The sequence below is a fragment of the Pseudophryne corroboree genome, chromosome 6, assembly GCF_028390025.1.
Source record: "Pseudophryne corroboree isolate aPseCor3 chromosome 6, aPseCor3.hap2, whole genome shotgun sequence".
NCBI classification, from domain to species: Eukaryota; Metazoa; Chordata; class Amphibia; order Anura; family Myobatrachidae; genus Pseudophryne; species Pseudophryne corroboree.
The window spans coordinates 339,618,580-339,641,455 of NC_086449.1; the positions used below are offsets into that span (position 1 = coordinate 339,618,580).

The 22,876-nt window shown below is 47.5% G+C and overlaps 1 protein-coding gene across 1 annotated transcript in view; it reads right to left on the bottom strand.

The window, feature by feature from the left end:
- REC114 (REC114 meiotic recombination protein) overlaps nucleotides 1-22,876 on the bottom strand; it is a 693,231-nt gene that overhangs the window by 82,387 nt on the left and 587,968 nt on the right. The window contains exons 4-5 of the mRNA XM_063926469.1: nucleotides 5,597-5,704; nucleotides 5,416-5,472 (exon numbers count right to left, since the gene is read on the bottom strand). Coding sequence (XP_063782539.1) covers nucleotides 5,416-5,472; nucleotides 5,597-5,704 — 165 coding nt within the window. The remainder of the gene's footprint in view (nucleotides 1-5,415; nucleotides 5,473-5,596; nucleotides 5,705-22,876) is intronic.

Genomic DNA, 22,876 nt, shown 5'->3' on the forward strand with positions numbered 1-22,876 from the left:
GATTTACCTGCCGTAGCCGTGGAAACTAGGTCAATGAGGCCTTCCCCAAACAGTTCCTCACCCTTGTAAGGTAAAACCTCCATATGCCGTTTCGTGTCGGCATCACCTGTCCACTGTCGGGTCCACAGTGCTCGCCCGGCAGAAATCGCCATAGCGTTCGCTCTGGATCCCAGTATGCCCACATCCCTCTGAGCCTCTCTCATATAAAGGACCGCATCCTTAATATGGCCCAGGGTAAACAAAATAGTTTCCTTATCCATCGTATCAAAATCAGCAGATAAGGTATCTGTCCACGCTATTACAGCGCTACAAACCCAAGCCGATGCTATTGCCGGCCTGAGTAATGTACCAGTTTGTGTGTAAATTGACTTCAAGGTAGTCTCCTGCTTGCGATCAGCAGGATCCCTGAGGGTTGTGGTATCCTGAGACGGCAGCGCCACCTTTTTGGAAAGGCCCGTCAACGCTTTGTCTACCCTTGGAGTATTCCCACCGTATCCTGTCCTTGATCGGGAAAGGATACGCCATAAGAATCCTTTTGGGAATCTGCAGTTTCTTGTCTGGAGTTTCCCATGCCCTTTCAAATAACTCATTTAATTCAAAAGAAGGTGGAAAGGTAACCTCAGGTTTCTTTTCTTTAAACATGTGGACCCTTGGATTCGGAACAGCGGGGTCATCTGTAATATGCAGCACACCCTTTATAGCAATAATCATATAATGAATACTCTCTGCCAATTTTGGCTGCAACCTCGCCTCATCATAATCGACACTGGATTCAGAATCCGTGTCGGTATCTGTGTCTACTACTGGAGAAAGTGGGCGTTTTTGAGACCCAGAAGGCCCCTGTGACATAGGGAAAGGCAGGGCATGACCCCCTGTACAATCCCTGGACTCTGCTTTGTCCAAACGTTTGTGCAATAAATTTACATTTGCATTTAAGACATCCCACATATCCAACCAGTCCTGTGTCGGCGTTGCCGACGGAGACACCACACTCATGCGCTCCACCTCTTCCCTAGGAGAGCCTTCCGCTTCAGACATGCTGACACGCACGTACCGACGCTGCACACACTCAGGGAAATCTCTAATCTGGAGATAGATCCCCCACAAGGCCCTTTGGAGAGACAGAGAGAGAGTATGCCAGCACACACCCAGCGCCAATAACCCTGGAAAATATTACCCAGATCTAGCGCTCTTTTATTTATTTATATATATATATATATATATACTGCGCCAATTATGTGCCCCCCCACCTTCTTTAAAACCCTCTGTCACCGGTGATCAGCAGGGGAGAGTCCGGTGAGCCAGCTTCTCGGCGTGTGCTGTGGAGAAAATGGCGCTGGTGAGTGCTGAGGAACAAGCTCCGCCCCCTCAGTGGCGGGCTTCGGTCCCGCTCTTTTAAACAAACTGGCGGGGAATTCTCATAAATAACACCAAATAAAGTGTATATATCTATATAGCCAGTCCTAGAGGTATAACATTGCTGCCCAGGGCGCCCCCCCTGCACCCAACAGTGTGCGCTGTGTGTGTTGTGTGGGAGCAATGGCGCGCAGCGTTCCCGCTGCGCGTTACCTCGGTGAAGCTCTGAAATCTTCTGCCTTCCTATACTCACCCGGCTTCTATCTTCCGGCTCTGCGAGGACGGCGGCGCGGCTCTGGGACGAACCGCAAGGGGAAACCTGCGTTCTGACTCCCTCTGGAGCTAATGGTGTCCAGTAGCCTAAGAAGCAGAGCCTATCATTTAAGTAGGTCTGCTTCTCTCTCCTCTGTCCCACGATGCAGGGAGCCTGTTGCCAGCAGGTCTCCCTGAAAATAAAAAACCTTTCACAATACTTTTTTCCAGGAAACTCAGGAGAGCTCCCTGTAATGCACCCAGTCTCCTCTGGGCACAGTATCAAACTGAGGTCTGGAGGAGGGGCATAGAGGGAGGAGCCAGTGCACACCCATACCTAAAGTTCTTTTTTAGTGCCCATGTCTCCTGTGGAGCCTGTCTATTCCCCATGGTCCTTTACGGAGTCCCCAGCATCCTCTAGGACGTAAGATAAATATGGATATATAGAAGTGAGATCAATCTAACCACAACCGAGCACCTGATTTGAAGGTCAGAATAGGACTGACGACATAAAAAAGTCAGCACACATACTAGCAGTCAGTCACATGTTAAAGCATTAAACATTGTCATATGAGAATACAACCCCCATAACAACTTACAAGTAAGTAGGAAAATTGTACTTGTGTACGTGTTTTTAACTGGTTCTTTTCAAACATAACATGCAGAAACAACAGTAATATACAGATCTCATATGCAATATGTACTAAAATGAACAATTCATACTAACAAGTAGAGAGAATTTTTAGTACTGTATACCCTTCCTCCGTAGAGCGGGATACAGGGAGACTCACCACATTTCCATATCCAAACAAATACGCTCGCAAGACGCTACTGGTGTACACTGCCTTTCTGATTACTGATACAAGACACGGACGCTCAGTGACTTACACGTGTATACAGACGCTAAGGCCTGCGACTCGGTCTAGGCGGGATCTCTAGTGTACACAACCGCAGCGTCTAAGCTGCGACCGAGTACCCTCGTGGTAGCGTCTGAGACGGAAGTGAGGTCATTCAGTTCATGGACGGGAGACGCGCGGAAACTGGTCATGAACTTGGAGGAGGGACGGCCAGGAGAGCGTCTGATTCCCCCCGTTGACTTAAACTTTAAGGATCGCGGCCTCACCCTAGTCCTGGCGCCTATGATCCCTAGAGTGTAGCGCTGTTGCACTCAAAGTGTTCGGCGCATCAACACACTGTTTGTGGTCTCCACCAATACAGTGTAGCTGTGTTCGGACCCCCCTAGTAAGAGGAAATCCATAGACTTACCTTCCCCCCATGCTCCGGCCACAGCCTGGTTACGTCTGCTGGACCTGCTAGAACATCCGACACAGACGCCCGTCGAGACAGCACTGTACCGCGAAGGTAAGCGTTGTTGCGACCCGGTGGGGAGTTGTTGGAGCGACTCTTTCCCGTATGCGTTTAAGACGCTGTTAAGAAAAGTCGCTCAAAAAACATAGTAAGTCTATAAAAATAACATAATAAAAGCTTCAGGCTGCTTTATTAACAGCAGCCCTGTGACCATGGTCCGGCTCCTGCCGCACCAAACAAAAAAAATTATTTGACTGAGTCAGTGGGCGGGATTATATGGTGAAGCCCCGATGCATCCTGGGAGGCCAGAAAGCTTGTGACCGTATTGGTGCCATTTCCGCTGTCACTCCGGCATATCCCAATGTTATCCTGTGGACCCAGCCAGAGAAAGACTGGATGTATATCACAGGGTACTTGTACTAAATAACCCTGACTAAATGCACTGTATCTTAACTAACATAGAATACTTAAGTGTTGTGTAAAATGCACAGCGCTGACATGCAGGCGGCTTTACAGAGGAGGATTTGCCTAAACAGTCCCAGGATCAGCTCAGCTTGTCCTAATGGCGCCCAAACGCTGACAGGGAGTGAGGGAGAGAGAGATATGCAGCTCTATGGCGGGAACATTTACTCTAAATAGCGCCCTGGGGCTGGGGGAGGGGCTACAGGTCAAAGCCTTATCCCCTTGCTGGACTTCACCACTGGGTACTGCGGGCTTTATAGCAAACGATTTTTAGTAAAACCGACCTGTGCCCTTGCCCTGGTGGTCTAGTGGGGTCCCTGTACTACCACAGTGTCCACGCCAGCGCACGCTGCCCGTCTCCCACCGGCCGCGCCGGATCGCGATTTCCAGCGGGTCCCGTCCGGGGGACCCACTTACCTGAGTGCGGCCAAGCGATCCTGGAAAGCTGCGGTGGGGTGTGACTGACATATGAAAACCGGAGCCTCCGCTGTAAGTACCCGGCAACCAAGGCGCGGGAGTATACAGCGCCACTGGGGGAGGTAATGGAGCTGCAGCAGGAGACGTCTGACTGACATCTAACACTCACAGTGTCTCTGATGCAGCCCTTGAAGTCTTCATTTTTCACTTAAAAAAGCTCTTCTGAAGGCTGCCGGAGCAGCCCACCTGTTGTATGCCTGCACTGCATGGCACCAACTACAAAACTGAGCTCCTGTGCACGGGGGCGGGGTTATAGAGGAGGCGGCGCTATGCATTCTGGGAACAGTCAAAGCTTTTAGCCTGTTGGTGCCTCTGATCAAGATCCTACTCTACACCCCCAATGTCATTCCCTGTGGAGCCCAGTGTACCCTGCAGCAGAAAAATGCATTAATATACATTTGAAAAATTAGCACATTTTTCAACTATACTATACATATAAGTAGGTAGGAAAACATTACTGCATTTACCTTATACCGGAGCAGCGTTTTCAGACGCACAGTGATAAATACAGCAGTAAATGTACACAAACGCTCATTTGCATCAGGCACTTATTCAGCTACTCAATACCGCCAAGGTAGGTAGGAACTCAGCGCTGTATCGCCTGCCTCAGGAGAGCGAGATACAGGAAGGCTTAAACCCTGCTTCCATATTTGACTATGCCGCTAACAAGCGGCTGAGAGACACAGACGCGCAAGAGAATATAGCTGCACATGCGACTCTGATCGGTATTAAATGTTTATGCATCTTAGATGGAAGTATCAGTTCATGGCGGGAGACTCGGAGGAATCTAGTCATGAACTGGGGGGGAGGGACGACCCGGGGAGCATCTTACTACCCAATGCTGACATCAACCCCAGGGATCGCGGCCTCCACCGTTCCCCAGAACCTATGATACCTGCGGCCTATCGCTGGTGCACCCAAGGTGGCAGCCGCCCACCCAAGACAGTAAGGCTGCATTACATGCGTCTTAAACCGCTAACCGGAAAAAGACACCTTACCTTCTCCCTGTTCTCCGGCCTTAGCCTGGGATCGTCAGTATTGACTTGCTAGTACATCCAGCTGGCGCCTGCTGAAACAACAGTGTACACGGAGGTAACAGTTGTCTCCACCCGGCGAAGAGTTGTTGGAGCGTCTCTTTCTGCTATGTGTTTAAGATATTTCAGAAAAAAGACTATATAAAATAACAAAGCTTATGGCTGCGAAAGAATTAGCAGCCTAACTGTTCACAGTGGTTTGGCTCCTGCTGCACCAAACCAAAAAACTGAATTCCCTTAGCCAGGAGGCAGGGTTATAGGGGGCTGGCCCTATGCATCCTGGGAGTCAGAAAACTTTTGACTGTTTGGTGCCCATTCCTCAGACGCCACCCAATATCCAAGGTAGATCCTGTGGACTACTGTGGACCCTGAAGGAGAAAAGTAATATTTCATAGTCTATTGGCAAATTAGATGATTGAGATGTTTTGTAGTAGTGTTTAATACAGTGCACCAGAGCCCCAGGAACTTCTGGGTCTGTATTGGTCCTTTTTCTAATTGCAAACAAATTTCAAGCACTAAGACATACCTGGGCGATCTGTCCCACGTGAATCCTTTCCTCTGGGAATTTTTCGGAGGGCTCAATCTGAAAAAAAAAAAAGCATAGAAAATATAAGTTTATATAGAAATAAGTTTATATAGATCTATCAGTAATTCTATTTGTTTGGCAGTATCATTAACAACTGTCTCCTATAATTAGATTTTCCCACCTGTTCTTTCAAGTAATAGTGAAGCTTCTGATAGCAGCTCTCACAGTTTTCCTGGGCTTTCTGCTTGGACTCTCCATTGAATTGTACTCTGAACATACGTGACTCATCCTACATAAAAGAAATACAAACAAAAGGTTTGCTACTGATGTCCTGAAGTAAAGTTAAAAACTCAAACACCAACTTTATAAGGTGTGCAGCTGCTGACTAATGTTAAAAATGGCCACCATGGGTCATATTCAATTACACATGACCTGCCTTTAATATCTTCCATTGCACTTGCAGATATGTCTTCTACATGTTGGATAAAGGTCTCCACTGCAGCTTCTGGTGAATCAAAACGAATCCCACACATCTTACACTTGATTTGTGGGAACATAAAGTAGTCTCAGGGTCAGGTTTGGACTGTACGGTGGATGACCATGCTCCTGGATCTGTTCATACGCCAAAAAATCCACCACTTTCCTGGGCAGGTGCATTGTTGTGAAAGAGAAGGGCATCACGAGCATGAGTTTTTGGATGGCGCCTGGAAATGGCTTCCAGCACTTGTGGCAAGCATTGGTTGTCATACCAGTCCCTATTGATGGTGAGCTGCTGCACTAGTGGTACAGTATGATACTTACATGACCTATCTTGACCACAAAAACTGCCACCATCTGCTTGGCCATGATGCACTCACATTGGAACCTCACTGGTGGTGCACCTGCAACTGGGGACTACTGGGCCAACAGTTTGGTCTCGGGGTTGAAACTGTAGATCCAGGATTCATCGCCTCTGATGATCTAACCTGGCCAGCATGTTGTGGCGCCAAGTCACTGAGCCTCCTTCTGCACTCAAGTCAGCTGATTGGGCAACCAGTATGCAGAAACCTAACTCAGGCAAAGCTTTTTGTCGATTACAAGCAGATGGATCCCAATTAAATGCCTATCTCTAACTGGGTCACGGTCATCTTGGCGTCCCCCTTAACTATGGCCCACAGGGCAGCAACGTTGTCCTTGGTGATGGTGGACACAGGATATCTACAGCACTCCCAGTCTTCCAGGGATCATCTCCACTGAAATTCTGCAAACCACTCAAACACAGTGGTTTGGGTTTGCATCCTCCCCCAAACACAGCTAGCAGTCAGTCAAAACTTTCCTGCTGTCGCAGACCACTCTCGTAGTTGTAGAAGATTATGGCTCTCCAGTGGCCTCTGTTGAGCTCCATAAAGAGTTTGTGAAGAAAGTGAACATACTGACATCTTCTGTGTACAGTGCTGCTTAAATACGGTTCTGTGCCTAGACATTTCACAAGAACTTTAGTCATAGATTAGTTTACAACTAGACAGTCAGATTGTGTCTACCTATGCACTGTACATCTGGAAAACTGATTGCACACCCCTCGCACAAGTGTTGCAGATCAATTTAATCAGCACAGTCTCTTAGTGGGTGTTTCCTAGCAGCATCGCAGTACAACTGCGGACCTAATTCAGAGTTGATTGCAGCAGCAAATTTGTTAGCTAATGGGCAAAACCATGTGCAGTGCAGGGGGTGCAGATATAACATGTGCAGAGAGAGTTAGATTTGGGTGTGGTGTGTTCAAACTAAAATCTAAATTGCAGTGTAAAATTAAAGCAACCAATATTTACCGTGCACAGAAACAAAATAACCCACCCAAATCTAACTCTCTCTGCAAATGTTATATCTGCTCCACCTGCAGTGCCCAACTGCTAACAAATTTGCTGCTGCGATCAACTCTGAATTATCCCCAAGATGCAATTTAGACAAAAAAGACACCCAATACTAGCAGAGTCTCACAAAACATTGCATGCCGAGAGGGGCTGTTTGTCTCAAGATAATAGGATTTTGGTTACCTACCGGTAAATGCTTTTCTCGTAGTCCGTAGAGGATGCTGGGTCCACATTAGTAACATGGGGTATAGATGGGTCCACCAGGAGCCATTGGCACTTTAAGAGTTTGAGAGTGTGGGCTGGCTCCTCCCTCTATGACCCTCCTACCAGACTCAGTCTAGAAACTGTGCCCGAGGAGACGGACATCTTCGAGAGGATTTAACACAGATAGTGGCGAGATTTATACCAGCTCACACATACAAGGCACATCAAGCTAACTTGCTTGAAACTCTCAGCAACTGCTGAAACAGTACTTACCAAGTAACAATGCAGTACATAACTAAACAAAGATGTACTGAATCAGATAACGATTGCAGGAAAACGAATCGCTGGGCGGGTGCCCAGCATCCTCTACGGACTACGAGAAAAGGATTTACCGGTAGGTAACCAAAATCCTATTTTCTCTTACGTCCTAGAGGATGCTGGGGTTCACATTAGTACCATGGGGATGTACCAAAGCTCCCAGAATGGGACGAAGAGCGCGGAGGCTCCTACAGAACTGATTGACTGATCATCAGAGGCCAAAGTATCGAACTTGTAAAACTTTGCAAACGTGTTCGACCCAGACCAAGTTGCAGCTCGGCAAAGTTGCAATTCCGAGACCCCCCGGGCAGCCACCCAGGAGGACCCCACCTTACGAGTAGAGTGGGCCTTAACAGATTTTGGACACGGCAATCCTGCCGTAGAATAAGCGTGCTGGATAGTGAACCTAATCCAGTGAGAAACCAAAGATTTGAAACACTGTTATACACCACCAGCGCTAAAATGGATGAGATATCACCATAACATTCCTTTTAGATTGAGGGTGGAATTCTTTTCTTTGGGGTATCTCCCCAACTCGGGTCAGTCGGATGTGGACTCGCCAGGTATGGATATCATAGAAAAGACAGAAAAACAGGGGCGACCAATGTGTAGTAAATTTTACCAAGACTTATTATAGTTCGTAATAGTAACTCTAGATGGCTACAGCGGATTTGAAGCGTACCCCACTCACACTTGGAATAGGAATATTAAGTACATCAAGGTATCTTTGTGAGGTTAGCCTCTTAACACCCAGTGTGACATACAGGGATCTCAGTCAGACGGAAGAGTGACTTGTAATAAATTCCTGGAGGAGACAGGTAATGCGTACCCCAACACTCACACTCGATAAACTGGTGGTAAGCATATAAAGGTATCTTTTTCTCCTTCAGGGAAAATAGTAATCCAACAATGGCGTACCGCAACTCACAATTGGAAGTGCTGTGTGACTCCTATCAAGGTATCTTTCAATTTTTCTGATGTAGATTTCAGCTTGTGATTGTCATAGACTCTCCAACCGTGAATCATAGAAAAATAACAAGAAGGTAGCCAATGTGTAGTAATTTAGCTGATATTTGTTATAGTGGACAAAGTGTTTTTCTCAGACTAAAGTGAATTAAAAACGTACCCCACTCACATATGAATGGAGAATTTTAAACATATCAAGGTCTCTTTATGCTGGAGTATATATGGGACTTAAAGATGGCTTCAATAAATAAAACAGCCGGTGCGTACCCCAACACCTCACACTCAGGAGGTAGATTGAAAACTCATAAAGGTATCTTTATCCCCTTAGGGTAGAAGAGGGAATACAATATGGCATACCCGACTCACAATTTGATGTGTCGTGTCTCTCCTATCAGGGTATCTTTAGACTTCAAATGGAAGATGCAGCTTTTGGGTTATACCATGTATTGTTCCATGTACCCCAAAATAAAAGAAATTGCAATACTCCTATCGGAGTGCATAAAAAAAAGGGGGGGTACAAATGTTTATTTAACAATACACGGAAAAACAAAAAGAAATGAACGCATGGAAAAACCAAGTTGACTAACAGGAGTGTGAGTAGCTACTTTTATCCGGATTTTTATTCACAATTTTTTAAAAAGTATTTTTTTCTCTGTTGTTTCTTTGCAAGAGATTATCATCGCTCCTTGCCTTTTTATCATTTAATGCACTGCCTCGCTTGGTTTTTCCATGCGTTCATTTCTTTTTGTTTTTCCGTGTATTGTTGAATAAACATTTGTACCCTCCCTTTTTTTAATGCACTCCGATATGAGTATTGCAATTTCTTTTATTTTGGGGTACATGGAACAATACATGGCATAACCCAAAAGCTGCATCTTCCATTTGAAGTCTAAAGATACCCTGATAGAAGAGACACGACACATCAAATTGTGAGTCGGGTATGCCATATTGTATTAACTCTACTACCCTGAGGGGATAAAGATACCTTTATGAGTTTCCAATCTACCTCCTGAGTGTGAGTGTTGGGGTACGCACCGGCTGTTTTATTTATTGAAGCCATCTTTAAGTCCCATATATACTCCAGCATAAAGAAACCTTGATATGTTTAAAATTCTCCATTCATATGTGAGTGGGGTACGTTTTTAATTCACTTTAGTCTGAGAAAAACACTTTGTCCACTATAACAAATATCAGCTAAATTACTACACATTGGCTACCTTCTTGTTATTTTTCTATGATTCACGGTTGGAGAGTCTATGACAATCACAAGCTGAAATCTACATCAGAAAAATTGAAAGATACCTTGATAGGAGTCACACAGCACTTCCAATTGTGAGTTGCGGTACGCCATTGTTGGATTACCTTTTATATGCTTACCACCAGTTTATCGAGTGTGAGTGTTGGGGTACGCATTACCTGTCTCCTCCTGGAATTTATTACAAGTCACTCTTCCGTCTGACCGAGATTCCTGTATGTCACACTGGGTGTTAAGAGGCTAACCTCACAAAGATATCTTGATGTACTTAATATTCCTATTCCAAGTGTGAGTGGGGTACGCTTCGAATCCACTGTAGCCATCTAGAGTTACTATTACGAACTATAATAAGTCGTGGTAAAATCTACTACACATTGGTCGCCCCTGTTTTTCTGTCTTTTCTATGATATCCATACCTGGCGAGTCCACATCCGACTGACCCGAGTTGGGGAGATACCCCAAAGAAAAGAATTCCACCCTCAATCTAAAAGGAATGTTATGGTGATATCTCATCCATTTTAGCGCTGGTGGTGTATAACAGTGTTTCAAATCTTTGGTTTCTAATTCTTGTTCTAAATGTGGTGACATTTATTCTGAAATCTGTTACATCATAGCTGCTTTGCGCCCGTTGGACCACCCCCTACACATTTTTGTCTCTAATCCAGTGAGAGATCGTCTGCTTAGAAGCAGGACACCCAATTTTCTTGGGATCATATAGGACAAACAGAGAGTCCAACTTTCTGTGACGAGAAGTTCTCTGCACATATATCTTCAGAGCCCTTACGACATCCAAGGACTTTGATGTAATTGAGGAGTCAGTACCCACTGGCACCACAATAGGTTGGTTTATATGAAATGCCAACACAACCTTCGGAAGAAACTGCTGAAGTGTCTGGAGCTTAGCTCTATCTTCGTGGAAGATCAAGTAAGGGCTTTTACAGGATAAAGCCCCCAATACGGACACACGCCTAGCCGAAGCTAAGGCCAACAACGTGACAGTCTTCCATGTAAGAAATTCGACATCAACCTCCTGTAGATGCTTAAACCAATCTGACTGGAGGAACTGCAACACCACGTTAAGGTCCCAAGGCGCCATAGGCGGTACAAAGGGAGGTTGGATGTGCAGAACCCCCTTCAAAAAAGTCTGAACCTCAGGGAGGGCAGCAAATTGTTTCTGGAAGAAAATGGATAAGGCCGAAATCCGGACCTTCACAGATCCCAACCTCAGGCCCATATCCACACCTGCTTGCAGGAAGAGGATAAAACGTCCGAGTTGAAACTCCACCATAGGAAACTTCTTAGATTCACACCAAGAGACATATTTCTTCCAAATACGATGGTAATGTTTAGACGTTACCCCTTTCCTAGCCTGTATCAGGGTAGGAATGACCATCTTCAGAATGCCCTTCCGAGCAAGTATCAGGCGCTCAACTTCCATGCCGTCAAACGTAGCCACGGTAATTCTTGATAGGCGAATGGCCCCTGCTGCAGCAGGTCCTCCCGAAGAGGAAGAGGCCTCGGCTCTTAGTGCAAGAGACAAGGTCCACGTACCAAGCCCGCCTTGGCCAGTCTGGAGCAATGAGGATCGCTTGAACTCTTGTTCTCCTTACGAGCATTAGAACTCTTGCAATGAGTGGCAGTGGTGGAAACGCGTACACCGACTGGAACACCCAAGGAGACACCAGGGCGTCCACTGCCACTGCTTGTGGGTCCCTCGACCTGGAACAATAGCGTTGAAGCTTTTTGTTGAGACAAGAGGCCATCATGTCTATTTGGGGTAACCCCCAAAGGTCTGTAATTTCCTTGAACACCTCTGGATGAAGACCCCACTCTCCTGGATGAAGATCATGTCTGCTGAGGAAGTCTGCTTCCCAGTTGTCCACTCCCGGAATGAAGATTGCTGAGAGCGCCAACGTGTGTCTTTCTGCCCAGAGGATGATTCTTGGAGCTCTGCTCTTCGTTCCGCCTTATTGGTTTATGTAGGCTACTGTCGTTACATTGTCCGACTGCACTTGATTTCTTAGAAGATGGGCCGCCTGAAGAAGACCGTTGTAGACGGCTCTTAGTTCCAGGATGTTTATGGGCAGGCCGGCTTCCAGACTTGACCACCTTCCTTGACAAGTTACTCCTTGAGTGACTGCTCCCCAGCCCCGAAGGCTTGCATCCGTGGTTAGAAGGACCCATTCCTGAATCCCGAACCTGCGGCCCTCCAGAAGGTGAGGTAATTGTAGCCACCAGAGGAGTGAAATCCTGGCCTTCGGCAACAGACATATTCTCTGGTGCATGTGGAGATGAGATCCTGATCACTTGTCCAGGAGATCCAGTTGGAAGGCCCGAGTGTGGAACCTCCCGTACTGGAGAGCCTCGTAAGAGGCCACCATCTTTCCTAAAAGGCGAATGCATTGATGAACCGACACCCGGGCTGGCCTCAGGACATCCCAGACCATTGTTTGTATCACCAATGCCTTCTCCTGCGGAAGAAAAACCATCTGCACTTCTGTGTCTAGGATCATTCCCAGAAAGGACAACCTTCGGGTTGGTTCCAAATGTGACTTTGGAAGGTTCAGAATCCAACCGTGGATCTTGAGGAGGCGGGTTGTGAGAACAATGGACTGCAGCAGCTTCCTCTTGGACGATGCCTTTATCAGCAGATCGTCCAGATATGGAATGATGTTCACCCCTTGTTTGCGGAGGAGAACCATCATCTCTGCCATCACCTTGGTAAACACCCTCGGTGCTGTGGAGAGGCCGAATGGCAGGGCCTGGAAATGACAGTCCAGTAATGCGAAACGGAGATAAGCCTGATGCGGCAGCCAGATCGGAAATGCATCCTTGATATCCAGGGATCCCAGAAATTCCCCCTGTTCCAGACCTGATATCACAGCCCTGAGAGACTCCATTTTGAACTTGAACTCCTTTAGAAAGGGGTTCAATGATTTTAGGTTCAGAATGGGCCTGACCGAACAATATGGTTTTGGTACCACAAAAAGGTTCGAATAGTAACCTGTGGTTTGCGAATGAGGAGGAACTGGCACAATGACCTGTGCCTCCACCAACTTTTGGACATCTTCTTGTAGGACAGTGCTATCTGGCAAAACTGATTTGAAAAAACAATGAGGAGGGAGACTTTGAAATTCCAGCCTGTATCCCTGGGATACAATATCCATCACCCAGGGATCTAGGCCGGACGATACCCAGACGTGACTGAATTGTCTGAGTCTCGCTCCCACTGGCCCCACCTCCAGGCTGCGTGGTCCACCGTCATTTGGAGGACTTTGGCGTACCTGAAGCAGGCTTTTGTTCCTGGGAACCTGCAGCGGCAGGTTTCTTGGACTTAACTCGACCTCCCCTAAAGAAGGTATTGGATGGTCTGGCCTTTCTAGACTTGTTAGGCCGAAAGGACTGTGTTGCTGAAGACGAGAAGGATTTCTTCGGAGCAGGTGCAGCTGAGGGAGGAAACGGAGACTTACCCGCTGTAGCCGTGAATATCCACGCGTCTAAAGCTTCCCCAAAGAGAGCCTGACTTGTATAGGGTAGGGACTCCAGTCTTTCTGGATTCCGCGTCGGCCGACCACTGGCGCAGCCACAGTCCCCGACGAGCTGAAACAGACATGGAAGAGATTCCCGCAGCCATGGAACCCAGGCCTTTCATGGATTCTACCATAAAACCTGCTGAATCGTGAATGTTGCGTAAATATAATTCAACATCACCCTTATCCATCGTATCCAAATCCTCTAGTAAGGTAGCCGACCACTTTACTATAGCCTTTGCAATCCGTGCACTAGCAATAGTGGGACGTAATATGGCACCTGAAGCAGTGTACATTGATTTAAGTGTGTTATCAATTTTTCGATCAGCCGGCTCCTTTAAGGTGGTAGATCCTGGAACAGGTAAAACCACCTTCTTTGAGAGTCTGGACACAGATGCGTCAACAATCGGCAGGTTTTCCTATTTTTTCCTATCCTCCTCAGGGAAAGGAAAAGCCACCTGTACCCGTTTAGGGATTTGGAATTTTTTCTCAGGGTTTTTCCATGCTTTCTTAAATATACTGTAGCACTCAATTCCTTTGATGCAGGGAAGGTTAGCGAGGCTTTTTTTATTTTCAGTGAAAAAAGCCTCCTCAACCTGCTCAGGTGTGGTATCATTAATATGTAACACATCCCTGATAGCCTCTATCATCAATTGCACCCCCTTTGCAAGAGATGCCGACCCCTGCAACACATCCCCATCACCGTCTGTGGTGTCTGAATCGGTATCCGTGTCATCCTGTGTGACATGCACAAGCGCACGTTTGTGGGGGTATATAGCGGAGCATCCCGAGGTACCAGAATTCGGCCATACTGCCATAGAGTTCTGTAATACCTGTGTTGCAAATTCATTACTTGCAACCCTGTCAGAAATCTGAGAAATCCAAGATTTGATAGAGGAAAACCACTCAGGCTCCCTTGCTGGTATCTGTGCTAAACCAGTGCTATCCTGATTACATGGAATGGGATCATCCTGGGAGGACAAATCCTCTGCAGCATATGACACCGTGTCCCTGGACATAGCTAAAGGAGACCACCAAACACTCCACACACACACACACACACACACACACACACACACACACACACACACACACACACACGCGCAGACAGAGTCTCCCCCCCCCCCCCCTCCCCCAAGTATGGCAAGAGAGACACAGAGATTGGAGCCAACCCACACACAGCGCTTTTTTACCAAAGGGAGACCCCATTTCAGCGCTGACTGTGTACCTTAATAGGATACACAGTCGTATTGCAGCTTCCCCCCTTCTACAACCCCCTGGTACAGTTTGAAGATAGCCGGAGTTGCTGTGGAGGGACCTGATTCTCCTTGTCAGCGCTGTGCAGGCAGGAAAATGGCGCTGAACGCTGCTGGGTCTGCTCTGAGGAGAAGCTCCGCCCCCAAAATGGCGCTGTCTTCTCGCTCTTCATCAGATTATACTGGCCTGAGGATTTAGTGCTGGCTGAGATCCGGGGACCCTGACAGACTTCTGGACCAGTGTAGGGTGTCGCGCTGGCTCAGGGCGCCCCTCATAGCGCTGCACCATGTACCGCTGAGCCATCCCCGGAGCGCAGTTAATACTGCGCTCCTACCCTGCTGCCTCCATCTTCATACCGACCCCCCCCCCCCTGCTAGGGGGGTCGGTGTCTCACTCGCCACCGATTCTTCAGCTCTGCAAGGGGGTGGCGGCATGCTGCTGGGGTGAGCGGTCCCCTGTGGCGGAGAATGATCAGACCCCTCTGGAGCTCAGTGTCCAGTCAGCGGAGACAGTGGCTCAGACCCCATAGGGCGGACACTATTCCCCCCCTCAGTCCCTCGCTGCAGGGAGGCTGTTGCCAGCAGCCTCCTTGTAAAACAATAAACTCTAAAAATTATCTTTTACCAGGAAAACTCAGATCATCTCCCCTAGCTGTGACCGGCTCCTCCGGGCACATTTTCTAAACTGAGTCTGGTAGGAGAGGCGTCGAGGGAGGAGCCAGCCCACACTCTCAAAGTGCCAATGGCTCCTGGTGGACCCGTCTATACCCCATGGTACTAATGTGGACCCCAGCATTCTCTAGGACGTAAAAGAAAAAATGTGAAAGCTCTAGTGATGCAAGATTTTTGCCCACTATGGTATGTATGTACATTGTGAATAAATTTGTTGGTATCTTTACAGCTCAGCTTCATTCCTCTGAAAAATAATGGAATTAAAAGCTATGTTCTCATGTATGCCTACATGCCTTTGCTGTGTCATAGAAAAAAGCAAAGATACTGACTTAAATTAAATTATTGCTTATTCTTTAAACATGTTCTAAAATGGCCTGTACAGATTTGTTGGTACCCCTTATAAAAGATAAATAATTGGATTATAGTGATATTTCAATTTTCTAATAAATTATTAAGCTTATTTAAATGGGGAAAAGTTATCACTCCGCTGTTTGGTATAATCATGTGCACCACACTGGACCACTGAAAGAGCAAAGGAAAGCGTTGTCTAAAGAGATCAAAAAGGAAATTATAGACAAGCATGTTAAAAAGGTAAAGGCTATAAGATCATGTCCCTGCAGCTTGCTGTTCCTGTGACTACAGTTAAAATATTATTACATTTAAAGTCCATGAGTCTGTAGCCTACCTCTCAACTCGTCATACAGAAAAAAAAACAACCGCAAATTAAACAGTAGGATAGTGAAAATGGAAGAAAGAGCCAGTAAAAATAAGATTTTACTCACCGGTAAATCTATTTCTCGTAGTCCGTAGTGGATGCTGGGGACTCCGTAAGGACCATGGGGAATAGACGGGCTCCGCAGGAGACTGGGCACTCTAAGAAAGATTTAGGAATACTGGTGTGCACTGGCTCCTCCCTCTATGCCCCTCCTCCAGACCTCAGTTAAGGAAACTGTGCCCGGAAGAGCTGACATTACAAGGAAAGGATTTTGGAATCCAGGGTAAGACTCATACCAGCCACACCAATCACACCGTATAACTTGTGATAAACTTACCCAGTTAACAGTATGAACAAACAACCGAGCATCAACCAATGGATGCCAACATAACATAACCCTTTATTAAGCAATAACTATATACACGTATTGCAGAAAGTCCGCACTTGGGACGGGCGCCCAGCATCCACTACGGACTACGAGAAATAGATTTACCGGTGAGTAAAATCTTATTTTCTCTAACGTCCTAGTGGATGCTGGGGACTCCGTAAGGACCATGGGGATTATACCAAAGCTCCCAAATGGGCGGTAGAGTGCGGATGACTCTGCAGCACCGAATGGGCAAACACAAGGTCCTCCTCAGCCAGGGTATCAAACTTGTAGAATTTTGCAAATGTGTTTGAACCCGACCAAGTAGCAGCTCGGCAAAGCTGTAATGCCGAGACCCCTCGGGCAGCCGCCCAAGAAGAGCCCACCTTCCTTGTGGAATGGGCTTTCACTGATTTTGGATGCGGCAATCCAGCCGCAGAATGAGCCTGCTGAATCGTGTTACAGATCCAGCGAGCAATAGTTTGCTTTGAAGCAGGAGCACCCAGCTTGTTGGATAAACAGCGAGTCAGTCTTCCTGACTCCAGCTGTTCTGGTTACATAAATCTTCAAAGCCCGGACTACGTCAAGCAACTTGGAATCCTCCAAGTCACGAGTAGCCGCAGGCACCACAATAGGTTGGTTCAAATGAAAAGATGACACCACCTTTGGTAGAAATTGCGGACGAGTCCGCAATTCTGCCCTGTCCATATGGAAAACCAGATAGGGGCTTTTACATGACAAAGCCGCCAATTCTGACACACGCCTAGCCGAAGCTAAGGCCAACAGCATGACCACTTTCCACGTGAGATACTTTAGCTCCACGGTCTTAAGTGGCTCAAACCAGTGGGATTTCAGGAAACCCAACACCACATTAAGATCCCAAGGTGCCACTGGTGGCACAAAAGGGGGCTAAATATGCAGCACTCCCTTAACAAACGTCTGAACCTCAGGCAGTGAAGCCAATTCTTTTTGAAAGAAAATGGATAGGGCCGAAATCTGGACCTTTATGGACCTTAATTTTAGGCCCATAGTCACTCCTGACTGTAGGAAGTGCAGGAATCGACCCAGCTGGAATTCCTCTGTAGGGGCCTTCCTGGCCTCACACCAAGCAACATATTTTCGCCATATACGGTGATAATGCTTTGCTGTCACGTCCTTCCTAGCCTTTATCAGCGTAGGAATAACTTCATCCGGAATGCCTTTTTCTGCTAGGATCCGGCGTTCAACCGCCATGCCGTCAAACGCAGCCGCGGTAAGTCTTGGAACAGACAAGGCCCTTGTTGCAACAGGTACTGTCTGAGAGGCAGAGGCCATGGGTCCTCTGTGAGCATTTCTTGCAGTTCCGGGTACCAAGTCCTTCTTGGACAATCCGGAACAATGAGTATTGTTCTCACTCCTCTTTTTCTTACAATTCTCAGCACCTTTGGTATGAGAGGAAGAGGAGGAAACACATAGACCGACTGGAACACCCACGGTGTTACTAGTGCGTCCACAGCTATCGCCTGAGGGTTCCTTGACCTGGCGCAATACCTGTTTAGCTTTTTGTTGAGGCGGGACGCCATCATGTCCACCTGTGGCAGTTCCCATCGATTTGCAATCAGCGTGAAGACTTCTTGATGAAGTCCCCACTCTCCCGGGTGGAGGTCGTGCCTGCTGAGGAAGTCTGCTTCCCAGTTGTCCACTCCCGGAATAAACACTGCTGACAGTGCTTGTACGTGATTCTCCGCCCAATGAAGAATCCTGGTGGCCTCTGCCATTGCCACCCTGCTTCTTGTGCCGCCCTGTCGGTTTACATGGGCCACTGCAGTGATGTTGTCTGACTGAATCAGCACTGGTTGGTCTCGAAGCAGAGGCTCCGCTTGGCTCAGGGCGTTGTATATGGCCCTTAGTTCTAGGATATTTATGTGCAGACAAGTCTCCTGACTTGACCACAGCCCTTGGAAGTTTCTTCCCTGAGTGACTGCCCCCCATCCTCGGAGGCTTGCATCCGTGGTCACCAGGACCCAGTCCTGTATGCCGAACCTGCGTCCCTCGAGGAGGTGAGCACTTTGCAGCCACCACAGAAGAGACACCCTGGCCCTGGGGGACAGGGTGATCAGCCGATGCATCTGAAGATGCGATCCGGACCACTTGTCCAACAGATCCCACTGAAAGATCCTGGCATGGAACCTGCCGAAGGGAATGGCTTCGTATGACGCTACCATCTTTCCCAGGACTCGCGTGCAGTGATGCACCGATACCTGTTTTGGTTTTAGGAGGTCTCTGACCAGAGTCACGAGCTCCTGAGCCTTCTCCTCCGGGAGAAACACCTTCTTCTGGTTTGTATCCAGAATCATGCCCAGGAAGGGCAGACGCGTCGTAGGTATCAGCTGCGACTTTGGAATATTCAGAATCCAGCCGTGCTGTCGCAACACTTCTTGAGAGTGTGCTACGCTGATCAGCAACTGCTCCCTGGACCTCGCCTTTATGAGTATGGGATAATTGTAACTCCTTGCTTCCGAAGGAGCACCATCATTTCCGCCATCACCTTGGTAAATATTCTCGGTGCCGTGGACAGGCCAAACGGCAACGTCTGGAATTGGTAATGACAGTCCTGTACCACAAACCTGAGGTACTCCTGATGAGGTGGATAAATGGGGACATGCAAGTAAGCATCCTTGATGTCCAGAGACACCATAAAATCCCTCTCTTCCAGGCTTGCAATGACCGCTCTGAGCGATTCCATTTTGAACTTGAATTTCTTCAGATAAAAGTTCAGGGATTTTAAATTCAAAATGGGTCTGACCGAACCGTCCGGTTTCGGTACCACAAACATAGTGGAATAGTAACCCCTTCCCTGTTGAAGGAGGGGAACCTTTACCACCACCTGCTGGAGATATAGCTTGTGAATTGCCGCCAACACTACCTCCCTCTCCATGGGGGAAGCTGGCAAGGCCGATTTTAGGTAACGGTGAGGGGGCGTCACTTCGAATTCCAGCTTGTATCCCTGAGACAATTTGTATAGCCCAAGGATCCACCTGTGAGTGAACCCACTGGTGGTTGAAATTTCGGAGACGCGCCCCCACCGCTTCTGGCTCCGCCTGTGGAGCCCCAGCGTCATGCGGTGGATTTAGTGGAAGCCGGGGAGGACTTTTGTTCCTGGGAGCTAGCTGCATGGTGCAGCTTTTTTCCTCTACCCCTGCCTCTGGCAAGAAAGGATGCACCTCTGACTCTCTTGCTTTTTTGTGAACGAAAGGACTGCATTTGGTAATACGGTGCTTTCTTTGGTTGTGAGGGAATATATGGCAAGAAATTTGACTTCCCAGCCGTAGCTGTGGAAACTAGGTCCGAGAGACCGTCCCCAAACAATTCCTCACCCTTATAAGGTAAAACCTCCATGTGTTTTTTAGAGTCGGCATCACCTGTCCATTGCCAAGTCCATAAGACCCTTCTGGCAGAAATCGACATTGCGTTTATTCTAGAGCCCAGCAGGCAAATGTCCCTCTGGGCATCCCGCATATATAGGACAGCGTCTTTGATATGCCCCAGGGTTAGTAAAACAGTTTCCCTGTCCAGGGTATCTATCTCCTCAGACAGATTATCTGTCCATGCTGCTACAGCACTACACATCCAGGCCGAAGCAATTGCTGGCCTCAGTAGAGTACCAGAATGTGTATAAACAGACTTCAGGATACCCTCCTGCTTTCTATCCGCAGGATCCTTTAGGGCGGCCGTATCCTGTGACGGTAGGGCCACCTTCTTAGATAAGCGTGTCAACGCTTTGTCTACCCTAGGGGAGGATTCCCAGCGTAACCTATCCGTTGGCGGGAAAGGATACGCCATAAGTAATCTTTTGGAAACCAGTACTTTCCTGTCAGGGGAATCCCACGCTTTCTCACATAATTCATTTAATTCATGTGAAGGGGGAAAAGTCACTTCTTGCTTTTTCTCCCCATACATATAAACCCTCTTGTCAGGGACAGGGTTTTCCTCTGATATGTGCAATACATCCTTCATAGCTATAATCATGTAGCGGATGGCTTTAGTCATTTTAGGCTGCAACTTTGCCTCATCGTCATCGACACTGGAGTCAGAATCCGTGTCGGCATCTGTGTCAACCATCTGGGATAGTGGGCGCTTTTGAGACCCTGACGGCCTCTGAGCTGTAGGATCAGACCTGGGTTGAGACCCTGACTGTCCCAAAGCTTCAGCTTTATCCAACCTTTTATGCAAGGAGCTTACATTATCATTTAACACCTTCCACATATCCATCCAATCAGGTGTCGGCACCGTCGGCGGCGACACTACATTCATTTGCACTTGTTCTGCCTCCACGTATCCTTCCTCATCAAACATGTCGACACTAACGTACCGACACACCGCGCACACACGGGGAATGCTCTAACTGAGGACAGGACCCCCACAAAGGCCTTTGGGGAGACAGAGAGAGAGTATGCCAGCACACACCCCAGCGCTATATAACCCAGGGATTACACAGTAACTTAGTGTTTACCCAGTAGCTGCTGTTTATGATAATTTGCACCTAAATTTATGTGCCCCCCTCTCTTTTACCCTTTGTCTACCTTGATACTGCAGGGGAGAGCCTGGGGAGTTTCCTCTCAGCGGAGCTGTAGAGAGAAAATGGCGCTGGTGAGTGCTGAGGAAGAAGGCCCCGCCCCCTCAGCGGCGGGCTTCTGTCCCACTTCTATTAACAAATAATGGCGGGGGCTCGTACATATATACAGTGCCCAGCTGTATATATGTGTATTTTGCCAAGAGGTATCCTAATTGCTGCCCAGGGCGCCCTCCCCTGCGCCCTGCACCCTACAGTGACCGGAGTGTGTGGGTGTAATGTGGGAGCAATGGCGCACAGCTGCAGTGCTGTGCGCTACCTCATGTGAAGACAGGAGTCTTCTGCCGCCGATTTCGATGTCTTCTTGCTTCTGCCGGCTTCTGTCTTCTGGCTCTGCGAGGGGGACGGCGGCGCGGCTCCGGGAACGGACGACCAAGGTTAAGATCCTGTGTTCGAACCCTCTGGAGCTAATGGTGTCCAGTAGCCTAAGAAGCGCAACCTAGCCGCAGTTAGTAGGTTTGCTTCTCTCCCCTCAGTCCCTCGTAGCAGAGAGTCTGTTGCCAGCAGAAGCTCTCTGAAAATAAAAAACCTAACTAAAATACTTTCTTATTAGCAAGCTCAGGAGAGCCCACTAAAAGCACCCAGCTCTGGCCGGGCACAGATTCTAACTGAGGTCTGGAGGAGGGGCATAGAGGGAGGAGCCAGTGCACACCAGTAGTACTAAATCTTTCTTAGAGTGCCCAGTCTCCTGCGGAGCCCGTCTATTCCCCATGGTCCTTACGGAGTCCCCAGCATCCACTAGGACGTTAGAGAAAACTATCTAAGAGATACTAGCTGAACGCCAAGCTCATGGTACGTCAGTGTCTGATTGTATAATCTGATGGGTTTTGAGTGCCAGTGGGCTCAATGGAAGAGGACCCAGGTGGACTCCTAAGCCATACTGGAATTGCTAAAATGCCATAATGCTTCTGGGAGAATGTCCTTTGGACAGATGGATAAAAACTGGAGTGATTTGGCGAGCCACATCAGATTTATGTTCACAGACTTTTTCAAAAACAACAAAAAATTAAGAAAAAGAGAAAAAAAATAAGGGAGCTGTTAAACATAGCTATTAATTATGAACAATTATGAGCAAAGCAAATATCTGGAGTTACAAGGAAACAGGTGGAGCATGAGAGCAATATTGTACAGAGTATAAACAGGAGGTTATATATATATACAGTGGGGCAAAAAAATATTTGGACAGCCACCGATTGTGCAAGTTGACCCACTTAAAAAGTAATTTTTATCATAGGTACACTTCAACTGTGAGAGACAGAATCTGAAAAAATAAAACTAGCAAATCACATTGTATGATTTTGAAACAATATATTTGTATATTCTTGTGGAAAATAAATATTTGGACAATCAAAAGTTTAACTCAATACTTTGTAATATAACCTCGGTTGGCAATTACAGAGGTCAAACGTTTCCTGTAGTTCTTGAACAGGTTTGCACACACTGTAGCAGGTATTTCGGCCCACTCTTCCATGCAGATCTTCTCTAGATCTGTCATGTTTTGGGGCTCCCTCCACAGATTTTCTATTGGGTTGAGGTCTGGAGACTGGCTAGGCCACTCCAGGACCTTGAAATGCTTCTTACGGAGCCACTCCTTAGTTGCCCGGGCGGTGTGTTTGGGGTCATTGCCATGCTGGAAGACCCAGCCACGTTCCATCTTCAATGCTCTTACTGAGGGAAGGAGGTTTTTGCCCAAAATCTCACGATACATGGCCCCATTCA